The sequence below is a fragment of the Eurosta solidaginis genome, chromosome 3 (genome assembly GCF_040869045.1).
Source record: "Eurosta solidaginis isolate ZX-2024a chromosome 3, ASM4086904v1, whole genome shotgun sequence".
Taxonomy (NCBI): domain Eukaryota; kingdom Metazoa; phylum Arthropoda; class Insecta; order Diptera; family Tephritidae; genus Eurosta; species Eurosta solidaginis.
Genome location: NC_090321.1, coordinates 85,689,491 through 85,701,835, shown reverse-complemented (window position 1 = coordinate 85,701,835; position 12,345 = coordinate 85,689,491). Strand labels below are relative to the sequence as shown.

The 12,345-nt window shown below is 37.0% G+C and overlaps 1 protein-coding gene across 2 annotated transcripts; it reads right to left on the bottom strand.

The window, feature by feature from the left end:
* Nucleotides 1–625: 625 nt before the first annotated feature.
* Nucleotides 626–3,106, bottom strand: ida (anaphase promoting complex subunit 5 ida). 2 transcript variants are annotated; one of them, XM_067777610.1, is made up of 3 exons: nucleotides 2,554–3,106; nucleotides 2,073–2,503; nucleotides 626–2,023 (listed from the first exon to the last, which is right to left on the bottom strand). In XM_067777610.1, exons 1-3 carry the CDS (start codon nucleotides 3,056–3,058, stop codon nucleotides 671–673), a joined length of 2,289 nt encoding a protein of 762 aa, XP_067633711.1. In that variant the 5' UTR covers nucleotides 3,059–3,106; the 3' UTR covers nucleotides 626–670. The 2 variants fall into 2 exon arrangements, with proteins under 2 accessions (XP_067633711.1, XP_067633712.1); XM_067777611.1 differs by having other exon boundaries at nucleotides 626–2,014.
* Nucleotides 3,107–12,345: the final 9,239 nt, after the last annotated feature.

The following is a 12,345-nucleotide window of genomic DNA, read 5'->3' as shown; positions in this document are numbered from 1 at the left end:
AACGTTTTATCAATTTTTTAATTTTCAATATTGATTTTTCAATTTTCAAAAATTTTCATTGTTGTAAAAAATAAAAGATATTGACGCATATGTTTAGGCGTTTTAAAAAAAATATAATTTAAAGTTTTGTTATAAAATAAAAACGTGGTTTCAATAACTACAGTCGGGTTTTGGGATCAAGCCCAGAACAACCTTTCCGATGCAACCATCCCTTGCACGAGACACACTGAACAGAGTATGACCATCCTAAAAAGGTTCTTTTCCGGCAGATGCAGCAAAACCATTTCTCATGGCCGGGGTTAGGAGACGGACCCGGATTGGATTCGATGCCTTCCCGGAGTAAGAGAATATGGAGCAGTCCTGCTGCAAGGAGCTGCTGGGAGGATGACAATTTGTGGGAGGGACGAAACAAATTAGATGGGGTCACACGGAAATGACAGTCCTTGGTCGGGAAAAATCCCGAGTCGCTCCGATACATAGAACCGACTGCCTTGGGAAGCGACGACAAAGGTACTCCCCGAGGGCTTTGGGGAGTGTTATAGATGTTGATGGTCCTTTGCCGGATGTAGATCCGGTACGTTCCGGTATCGCTTCAACAACAACACGACTAACAATGAACAGTATATTTTTAGCAAATTAATTTAATATTTGAAATAAGCAAAGTTTACAATTAAAATGCCATTCCAAGGTATTCAATCGCAATTGGATATTCTGAATAATAATGTTTAAATTTGCAAGCATATTTATTGCGCTGCTCTATTTGACCAAGCTCGTTGAATGTTTGTGCCAAGTAAACAAAAATGTCCAATACCTTAGCATGAGCTTCTAATTTTTTAAAGCAATTCACCGCTCGTTCCAATATATTCTGTCCTTCCAATAAATTGCTTATTTTCTTATCATCACTTTCGCTTGCTGCCACCATGCACCTCACAAAAACAAAATCCATTTTAGCTCGATCATAAACGCCACCGTTCTCGTAAATTTTTTCCATACAATTTTTAGCAGCCTGAAATGCTTTTTGTGGCATTTTCATCTTAAGCAACACTTGTGCTAATACCATGTCTACAACTGCTTGCTCATATTCCATGTACGCCGATGTTGCCAACACCGAAGCTCGAATCAAGAATTCGGTTGTTTCGGATGATACACTATCTTCACAAATCGTCGCATAAGCTTGAAGCACTAGAACACGCACTTGCGTCAGAACATTCAAGTTAGGGCTGCAGAGTAGTTTATGTATAATACGTCGCGCAGTATTGAAATAACGTTTCGCGATATATACTGCGGCACGCTGAAGATTTCCTGCACTCTTGTCCAATATATACAGTTGGCAACATGCTTTAAGTGCTTCTTGCCATCGGCAACGGTAAATACATTGCTGTATGGCAATGAGTAGTTCACTAGTCATCCAATTTTGCGCATTCGGATAACGTGGAAAACGACTACGGGCATGATTTTGGACTACAGCGCTCATTTGTAGTTCCCCTTGTACATTGAACCACAACGAGAGACTAGCAAGTACTTTACTAACACTCTCTGAATTACCAATATCACCAAATGCCCATGTTTTTTTCAATTGTAACAGCAATTGCGCATACAGCGATGATATTTCGTGACGCCCATAGAGACACCAAAGCGCTGATCTTAATGCTAGAGAATCAGAAGCATGTTCAATTATTGAATTTTTGTTGCTTAATTCATCGCTCTTGAGCAGTAATTCGAATAGATCCAATGGTAAATAGCCACACTGAGCACCAAATTTAACAACATATTGTATAGCTAGTGATAAAGATTGTACTAGACCTGGATCTTGTATGTCGGGTAAGCTTTTCTCAAAGGGATCAATTTTATTACTGTTGAGTAAACAGTACCACGAATTTGCTAAGTCCAGGCAACGCTTATCACCGCATTCCTGTGCTAGCATAATACATTCTTTGAGAGCGCTTAATGCTTCACGACGATGATTAAAACAGGCATGCAGCACAGCCAAATTGACACTGAAATATTGAAAACCCTGTAACAACTGCATGTGATCATTTTGGGTTCTTACAAAATAATTGTTTAAATTTCACCTTTTGTTCGGATTGATTCATAGATTGTATAGGACTTCGATCGAAAGCGCGATGAAGAGCATTCATAGCGCCATAATAGTCGCGCAACCGTAACTGATTCATATAACCCAGAAAATAAGCTTGTGAATTCAGTGGGTTGTCCTGTATTATTTCATTTAATTTAGTTTGAAGTTCAATTGGAGATAAAGCGCGTAACTCATTGTTTTCTAGTAGCTTACATTGTTGCGTTACAAAGAGGTCAGCTTGCTTTGGTGACCATTTACTGTGCGGATTTCTGTCTTGATGTACTGTATCAGTGTCTAAAGCAGATTCTTCTAAGGTGTGACCCGGCTCGTTTGCACATCTTTCAAGTGGACGTTGGAATATATCATCTTGCGCGCTGGTTGAAGCTCCTCCTACTCTACGTGGTCCAATTGCCAAGGATCTTACACCTATAAATTCAATGAATTATGGATAGATGTAGCTTACTAATTGCCCTTACCTTTTTCGTAGTACAAGCAAATATTTTTATACAATGCCATTATTTCCGGGAAAGACAAACGCTCCAATATAACACAAACACGCCGTATGTATAGACCTACAATACTAAATTGGCTGATACCCAGTTCCTCTGATAGCAGCTTATCCCAATTCTGTCGTTCAGCAAAATCACACAAAGTTTCGATGCCCATTGTAAAAACATTGGACATGGCCTTTTCGAAGCTTTCCAAATGTATTGTATTTATTTTGTATCGTGGAGAAGTGAGCAAATTATATAAATCATTGTATGTCATGTCGGGATATTGTATCAATTTCAATAAAAGCATACAAAAGTTTCGTCGTGCCATCAGTGGATATGCGACACCGGCATCCGTAGCAGCATTTTTAACTTTCAGATACTGTTGTACTAAAATCAACACCGCTACTTTGTGTGGAGGAGGCGTCTCAATACGAGTGATGTAGGTAGTATTGCGTGGATCTAATGCATCAAGTTCTTCATAATGCATTTTACCTTGGTTTAAATTTTTTCGGGACGCTTTTTTACCGAAGTACTCGAATATTTTAAATGATATTGACAGAGGTGCTTAAAGGGCCAATTAATGGTGACATATAACCATAACCAGATAAAACTGCTGATCGAACCTACCTTATGGAAATCAATGTAATCGATTAATGGTGCCATACCATAACGGTAACGCCATAACCATACCATAGCCAACTAATTGGTTTTTGGGTTTTCGCAATATACATAACCTAAAAATATTTGAATTAGTGAATTTATTAACTTTTTATATATATTATTTATTGTTTTGGATACATTTTGACTAAGAGGCTTATTGTTTGTGGAATATGTTTGTAATTTTTTGCGTTTTCCTCATTTTAATGAAAATGTCATATGTTTAAGGTTATGGCACCATTAACGATCACAATGGAGATGGTTATGGATGTTGGTATGTTACGACTATTGCGTTAGGATTAGGGAAGTTTAACTCATGATGGAATAAGAGAAGGTGGCACATTGCGCATGTAAACATTAGCTCGGCTGTTTTTTATGGGCAATTTTTACGTCATTTTCCTTTAGGTCTTGTTTTTTCTCTCTTTCTTTCATGCGCTGAAGCGGCCAAGTGTGACGTAGTTGCGCAGAACGAAGCAATTTTGAACTCGTGAATGCACAATCTTCTGAGTGTGATTTGTGAGTTTCACTGGCCCTTTACAATGGTACGGGGCATTATGAATTCATGCAAGTGGCGAATGTTTGAAAAAAAAAAAAAAAATGTTTACAATTGTAAACAGTCTGTCACCTGTTGAATCGCTGTTCGATTGCTTAAATCATTTGCTCTATAATGTTTTTCAAACATTTTTCTAGACGACTGGTATATTGCGCTACTTACATATTTCAAAATCTTTGGTTAATTTATTTTCTCTATTAACTAGATTTTAAAAATCAATATTAATTTGTAGTCTCATTTTCTGTGGACTAAATTAAAAGAAAAGTTCGTTTGAAACATGAATGCGCAATTCATGGCATTTTAATTTTATAACCGCGAACAAAAAACAAACCTTTCTTCCATTCTCTGTAGTGATGGAACCATGGTTCAATTATGTACAGGTTGGCTCATCTGTAAAGCAACAAAATATGTCTGTTCAAATTGTCAAAATCTGTGTATTGGTATTGGTGCGAATGGTATGGAATGGAAACATAAAACTTAGCAGTTTTTGTATGTGTAAAGCGGCAATTACCCACCGACGTGTGCCGTACGTACGCACGTTTGTCGAACGAAGCACGTTTGACCGAACCCTCAAGCCCGTAGGAATCAATGTGTGCGTCTGTGTACATGTACATGACATATTTGTGTGTGTATTGTTTACAGATAAGCACTGTTGCCATTGACCATTTTGCATGCATGCTTATGGGAACATCAACTTTTTCCAATTTAATTTTTGATGTTGTAAAAGGCTGGAATTAATATTAAATAAATATAAATAGATTACATATTTATAATCTGCACTTTTACATAATTATTTCGAATTATTTTCACAATTTTTCCGACTTTAATTAGGTGTTTATGCATAAAACTGCAAACGGTCAAAATTTACTAGGCAACTCTGTCTAGTGAGAGAGCGATCAGCTGACACGTTCTTACGGAAAAAATTAAAATTGTTTTGATTTTTACGTTACGGGCTACGTCCGTACGGGCGTTGCACGTCGGTGAGTTTTCGTTTACATTGCACACTCCATAGATGAATGGATTTGCAACTCTTTGTTTCGAGAGAGCGCTGTCAAAATGCACATTTTTTATAACATTTATCAATGATGCCACTCCAAACAAAAATTAATAGATCTGAAAATGGGGATTTTTGACATACATTTCGGCGATTATAGTTTCAATCATTTAATAATAAAGTTATTTTAAAACAATACGACTAGTTAGAGTTAAATATAAACAAATCTAAGTAAAACTAACATTTCGATTAAATTAATTAGTCAAATATTGTAACGCATTTAACTCACAGTGAAAACCATATATTCTTTTGAAATTTCAGTAAATCGGACCTATGATATAATAGTTAACATTATTTAATGGATAGGATTTATCCTACATGTTTGGCGTTCCAGGTTCTGTGATCAAAATGGACTGGTTTCATCGGGAGTTCATATTTACAAAACCTGTTTTTAGTGATAACTTTTGAATGGGAAATAATATTTACCCTCCGCCTTCGAACTAATAATACTTACACTTAAACAAGTATTTTTATCCTTTTTCCCATTATTTTTGAACGCTATTCTACAGTTGTAGGTCAAACTAAAGTTTACCAAAATTTTTGGCACGTTTTTCGTTTTGGCTGGCACATTCTTTGTTCTGGCACCCGCTTCAGCTGGCGCGAGGGATTTATCTGTGATTGTTGCCAGCAACAACTAGAAGATAAATCCCTCGTGAGAGCGAAAATATGAGAGCGTAAACAAAAGATTCGTATCAATCTAATCTATGGCACACTCATAAGATAGGTCGTGTCAGCTGACACGTTTTTGGTACGTACGTTCGTGAGTAACTTCCGCATAAGTAAAATTTTGCCAATGTGTTGGCTTCATTTTGAGTTTGCCATCTCCCTTTAACAATCCCTTCGACCTTGCAATGACAAATAAAATCAGCTGATGAGATGAGCCAACCTGTACATAATTGAACCATGATAAAATCTGAGCAGCCAATTAAGCAAACATTTTAAAATATGTAAATAATGCAATAAACCAGTCGTCTACAAAAATGTTTGAAAAAGACTATTGAGCAAATAATATAAGTAATCGAACAGCGAATAAACAGGTGATCGAGGCTGTTTACTATTGGGAAGGTTTTTATGAAACATTCGCCACTTGTATGAATTTACAATGTTTCGAACATTGCTCAGAATAGGAGGAAAAGGAGAAGTGAAAAAACTCAAAATTTTTATTTAGAATACGATTAATGGGAGAAGGGAAAAACCCGCACGGAATTTTTGTTTAGAATTGGGCTGATAATAAGAGCCACCAGTCTATTGCGAGTGGCGAGTAACTCGCTGGAAATAAAAAAAATTGATGCCGAATGTTTTCTACGAGGGACATTTTTGAATTGTCTCGCATTTATCCATGCGGTGTAGGCACCTTTATGTAACTGTGATTTTTGGAAAAAGAAATAATTGATTAATTAAATACAGTGGGAAAAATAAACGCTCTACGAAATGTATAGAAGGCATTTTATGAATATCTCGTCAAAAAAAAAAAAAAAACAGCGACTACCTCTTAGAAAACATCGAGCAAATGGCTGCGAGTAACGAGTGACGTCCCTTATCATAATTTATCCTCTTTGATCGGGCTTGAGCAGCTTTGCTGATAATCAAATGACAGTTAGCACTAAAGGGCTAATTAAACTTCCTTAACCCTAACGCCATAGTCGTACTCATATCCATAACCATCTCCAATGTGATCACCATTAATCGATCACATACCTAAAAATCGTGAAAATTTCATAAAAATTAAGAAAACGCAAAAAATTACAAACATATTCCACAAACAATAAAACTCTTGGTCATGACGTATCCAAAGCAATGAATAAAATCTACAAAAAGTTATTAAATTCACCAACTCAAATATTTTTAGGTTATGGATATGGCGAGAAACCAAAATCCAATTGGTTGGCTATGGTATGGTTATGACGTTAGCGTCATGGTATGGCACCATTAATCAATTACATTGATTTCCATAAGGTATGTTCAATCAGCTGTTTTATCTGGTTATGGTTATATGGTTATAAGTCACCATTAATTGGCCCTTAAGGCATCGAATACTGAAGCATTGTGAATGATGACAAAGTGTGATCTCTTATCTGTCAACTGCCTGACAGGCTGTTCAATATGGCGGCGCCTATCTTCAGCGGGTGATAGAAAGAGATACAGAATGAGACAGCGATAGTCAAATACGAATCAGGTGATCCAATCACTTTGGAATTTTGACGTTTATGCAGAAGAGATCACACTTTGTCATCATTCACAATATACTGAAGATCTTGTCCAAATCCGGGATTTAAAAATGGCAGTCCCGGGATTTTTCGGCATTACTCAGAGAATGTTACCTTTGAGTTTTGGTTCAAAAATACCCTTCAAAAAACGCGAGTACTCCATAAATAATGTAAGGAATACTCCTATGGGAGTATAGGAGTATTCCAAAACTAATCTGTATTCATACAAAAAATGTGCTCCAATTAACATTGCGATGTCCTAGGAGAGGAGTAGGTGATCCCACTCTCGCTTTGTTTGTGAGTATTCCATAGAGTACATACGTGAGAGTACTTTCCAAAGTACTTTCACTGTAGTACTCCATGGAGCACCCACAGAGGATCATATGCCAAAGTACTAAAGAGGAATTGTGTCGGAAAGAATTATCGGAGTGAATTTAATTTAAAATGAAAGTAAATGAAGAGTGGCAATACAACTTTTATATTTTTTACTACGAATATTCTTATGTTCTGTTATGTTATTCTATATTATGTTATCTCTATACTGTAGTATGTATACATCAGGCATGCTTAACCAACGAAACGATATCATTTCGTTACGATAATCAACGTTAATAAACGAAACGAAGTCATTTCGTTTCGTTTATTAACGTTAAGATCGTCAAATTAACGAAATGATTTCGTTTCGTTTTCTGCCATATCAAAACGAAATCAAATCGTTTATGTTGATTATTAATTTCAAACTATGCTGGCAAAGCTGATTGATGGCGGAGTCATTAAAGGTGAAAGCATTATCCAAGCTGATTGCAACTTTTCTCATGAATTTTGACAGTACGAACATTTCTCAGAGTATTTTTGACATTACCACCAACGAATTACACAAACAAATTACATAGAGTTTGTGTGTGTATGTGCGCTCGTTGTTGCCACCTTACGGCTTCACCATGGCTATAGCATTGCCAGCATAATTCAAACATAAAGTATCACGTTTTCGTTACGGTTAAAAACGAGATACAATTTATCTTGATAATTTCTTTATCGATAATATTTCGAAGTGTTTCAACGGAAACGGTGGAAATTTTTTGATAAACGATTAGCTTAACGTTAAGGTGCATCCCTGCAAAATATCCATCGCTTTCGGCGATAAAGTGCTGTCGGATGCGACAAAATGCGTAAGCGCTTTCTGCCGACAATATGTTATGCATTCTACGTTTGACAAAGCCAGATGCGCGCACAAGCACAAACGCAGCGCGTCCCCAATTACCATCACACCCAAAGAGGTTGAAGATCTCATGGTTCATGCTAAACCATCTAAAGCAGTAGGCCCAGACGGTATATCCATGCCGATGCTTAAAAAACTCTGCAAAGAGGGATTTAATTATCTAGCGCATATCTTCAACCTATCCCGGTTCACCTTCGTCATCCCCGAAAAATGGAAAATGGCCAGGGTGGTTAAAGCCTGGGAAACCATATAACGTAGGAGATCTTATCGTCCGATATCTCCTAGCGCAATTCAGGAACATAACATCTAAACCCAATAGAATTAAACAAGGGGTCCCACAGGGTATTCCGCTTTTGTTTAACTTCTACATATCGAAGCTAACCACCAGAAGGGGTCAACATTATATCCTACGCTGCTGACTTCACACTAATTGCCATAGATCCAGGCCAACACACCGATGAGCTTGGACAATCATGGACAATCTCATTTACAACATGGGCACGACAAAGGTCGACCATATTGGACATTAAGGAGAGAAACTAAATTCCGAACAAACAGTTTCTGTTGAATACCCAGAAACCTGGGCATCCCAACAGACATCTGATTGAAGAGTTCATACCTCCCAGGGGCTTAAGAGGTCATCTCAGTAAGCATTATGAGGAAATACGGCACCTGAGAACACAGCCGCATGAAGCAAAAAACACAAACAGGTTCTCAGTGATATCCACAAACGGGCGTCGAACCTCAATGCCAGGAGTCACCCCGCGAATCCAGTTCTTAAAGAAAAATACCCAGAACTCGCTGAAGAGCAACGCACTCTCCCTAGGGAGGCGCGCGTCACTCTAGCTCAACTTCGATCTGGATACAGTAACAGGTTAAACTCTTATTTATCCGGAATCTACCCCGGCATACATAATTTATTTCCTACTAGCAATGTGTCGACATGACACCAACCATCTCTTTAATTGCAATGTGGAACCAACGCCTCTAACACCTCTCTCACTATGGTCCACCCTCGTTGAAACTGCAAGTTTCCTTGGACTACCGTTAGAGGATATTGATGACAATTTGCGATCGGTCGCGCCTATTGGATGAGGCTAAGCAATGCTACAACAGCAACAAATACAAAACCACCTTTGGAACACCATTACCTATGGTTTCATGTGTGCGTTATTTTTTTTTATTGCGCTTCGTTGGATTTGACAGGTGGTTTACCGACACCGCAAAGATCTTGGAGCTCTCAAGATGCATCCCCCTAATGCGGGGATATTTTTATACTCAGCGTGCTTTGCACACAGAGTATATTAACTTTGGTAACATAACGTTTGATCTTAACGGCATAAGCGAATCGAGATAAATATAGACTTGCATATATCAAAATTCTCAGGATGAAAAAAGGAATTGATTTAGCAATGTCCGTCCGTCCGTCTGTCCCTCCGTCTGTCTGTGCACACGATAACTTTTGTAAATATTAAGATACCTTATTGAAATTTGGCATATGGTTTCTTTGGCACTCACCTCCCATTGCTATTTACAATGAGCGAAATCCAGTTATATCCATGCCCGCTTTTTATATATATAGCATTTTGGAGAACAAAAAAACCCTGATTATTTTGTAAATAATACACCTAGAATGATGAAATATTGATGTGTGGAGTGATATTGAGACTCTTGATAAAAATTTGAAAACATTTTTGAAAATGGGCGTGGCACCGCTTACTTGTAATAAAATCAATTTTAAAAATATTAATTATAAAGCAAAAACCGTTAAACCTATCATAACATTCGGCAGAGAGGTTATCTGAAATGAACTAAACAATTGAAAGTCATGCTGAGTATATAATGTTCGGTTACACCTAGGGCTGCCAACTTGAAAGTATTCCAAAACCGGAGATTTAAGTTTCGAAAATGGCTAAATATTAAAATCAAACTAACACTTTATCTCAGACTTTCGTGAAAACCGGTTTTATTTTGTCTAAATATAAGTCTTCTAAAACCGTGTTATAAATTCAAAGACATTTTACTTTCGTGTAGATAAACACATATTTATGCATATTCAGTTATGCATATTTATTAAAACAAAATTATTTAAATAAGCGAAAACATTTTAACAATTCAAAAAGTACTTTTGTAACTATTTGGCGCAATTTTTAACTTTTAAATCCGTATTTCTCAGTTTTCTGAGATAATTTTAAAAGGTTTTGTTGTGCAGGTTGTTTCAAAAAGTTTAGGAATTCTTGGCATGTCATTTTCTAATTTATTTTAATCATTAATTCTGCCTTGAATATATCTACTGACATGCAGTTTCGCTCATTAGTCCATAAATTTCCCATTAATGAGAAAACACGCTCCACAAAAGCGTTACTTATAGGTATAGATAAAATAGTCCCAATAACTTCTGGAAGCTCAGAGAAATGGATACTTTTGAATAACCGAACCCATTTTAAATCGACTGGGATTACTGAAACACCTATTGATTGAATAAATTGGGAATATATTTTCTAACGTCATCGTATAGCCGATCTTCATTAATATTTTTTAAGCCAAGCCACTGCCTTGAGCGCATCGTCGTATGTAACCACATTGGTTAAGTCAAATCTGCTAAATAACTTGAAAACCGAATTTTCAAAATCATAATATTGATCTAAGTATTTTATTGTCTTTTTGTATACTTCATTAGCATCATTCTTGAATTTTTCTTGGTCTGAATTGTCCAGAAATTTTAAGTTCCTTTTGACTTTGACTCTAAAAAACTGATCTAGTTGTCGGTCTTGTATTTTAGACTTAACGCTAACAAGAATAGAATGTAAGTCGGCTGACGTAACCGTATTTTTCTCAAGTGCCAATATTTCCTGTCATAATGTTCAAATAATGATGCGTAAAGTAAAGAAAACATTCTGAAAGCGTAAGTTTTGAAGATAAATTTCCGACATCATCATAATTACTGCCTTGTACGAACTGCCATATAAGCGGATGACATTTAGATTCCCCCCGGCTTTTAAAATACATCGATATGGCAGGCCACGATTGTATTAAACGATCAACAGCTTTACCTAAAGCAAGCCATCTGGTCGGTCCGTGCCGAATAACTTTTCTGTACTCAATTTCAAAATCTTCAAAAAAGGTTTCTAGTCCTTTGGTGCGCTTTGCACTATTCGAAAACTCGTCGTAAACTTTCAAAACTAAGTTTTCAACATCAAAACACAATGTCTTCATAGAAATTCTTGAAGCATGTCCTCCATGACAATTACAATTTGCCTTTACCACTTTTGTATCATGAAACTTATTTGTAATTTTTTGGTACACAGAATTACGTACACCCTAATTTACTAAGGCATTATCTGCAGAAAACTCAGAAACTTGGTTTGTATTTAAATTATATTTTTCTAGGAACTTTTCTATATTTTCAAAAATTGTTGATGAAGTTTCCTCTGCGTCTTCAAAAAAATCCATAAGTTTATTTTGAGTACCTTTATCACAGTCAAAATAACGAACAACAATTGGATACATTTTTTGAGATCCTCTATTTGAAGCATCTATAGCTATAGAAAAGTGAACTTGTGGACGGCTAATTTTCAAGTCTTGCAAAGTGGATTTAATTGAACAGGGGGCAAGAACCTTTAAAGCAATTGAACTAACACTCCCCTAAATCCGGAGAAATACGTCCGAAAACCGGAGACCGGGAACACCAACCTCAAAACCGGAGTCTCCGGTCGAAAACCGGAGGGTTGGCAGCCCTAGTTATACCCGAACTTAGACACCCTTACTTGTTCTTCTTATTGTTGTAGCAATAGGAAAACTCGCCCCAGGTTTTGGAGAGTTTTAAAGACATTGATGGTCCATTAAAGGTGATTAATCCGGCATGTTCCAAAATAGAACCCGACCTACTCGGAAATGGTTTGATATGACCACGTTGACCCTTCTAGGTATTCTACTTCTTTTAGCAGTGCTTCGTCCCATCCGAAAACAGCGAGCACTCCCGGATTGGCATCGATATCCTCGAACGGAAGTCCAAGAAAAGCGGCATGGTTGGTATGGCACGAACACTCATTAAAGGACCTACGTAGTACGTGTCAGCTGACAC

What these genes read in the sequence shown, in the direction of transcription:
- ida (XM_067777610.1), bottom strand. Translation starts at nt 3,058, where the DNA reads ATGCATTATGAAGAACTTGATGCATTAGATCCACGCAATACTACCTAC. An exon ending in TTGCTTGTACTACGAAAAAG is followed by an intron (nt 2,504 to 2,553) that starts GTAAGGGCAATT and finishes TTGAATTTATAG; the next exon opens with GTGTAAGATCCTTGGCAATT. An exon ending in TGAATCAATCCGAACAAAAG is followed by an intron (nt 2,024 to 2,072) that starts GTGAAATTTAAA and finishes GATCACATGCAG; the next exon opens with TTGTTACAGGGTTTTCAATA.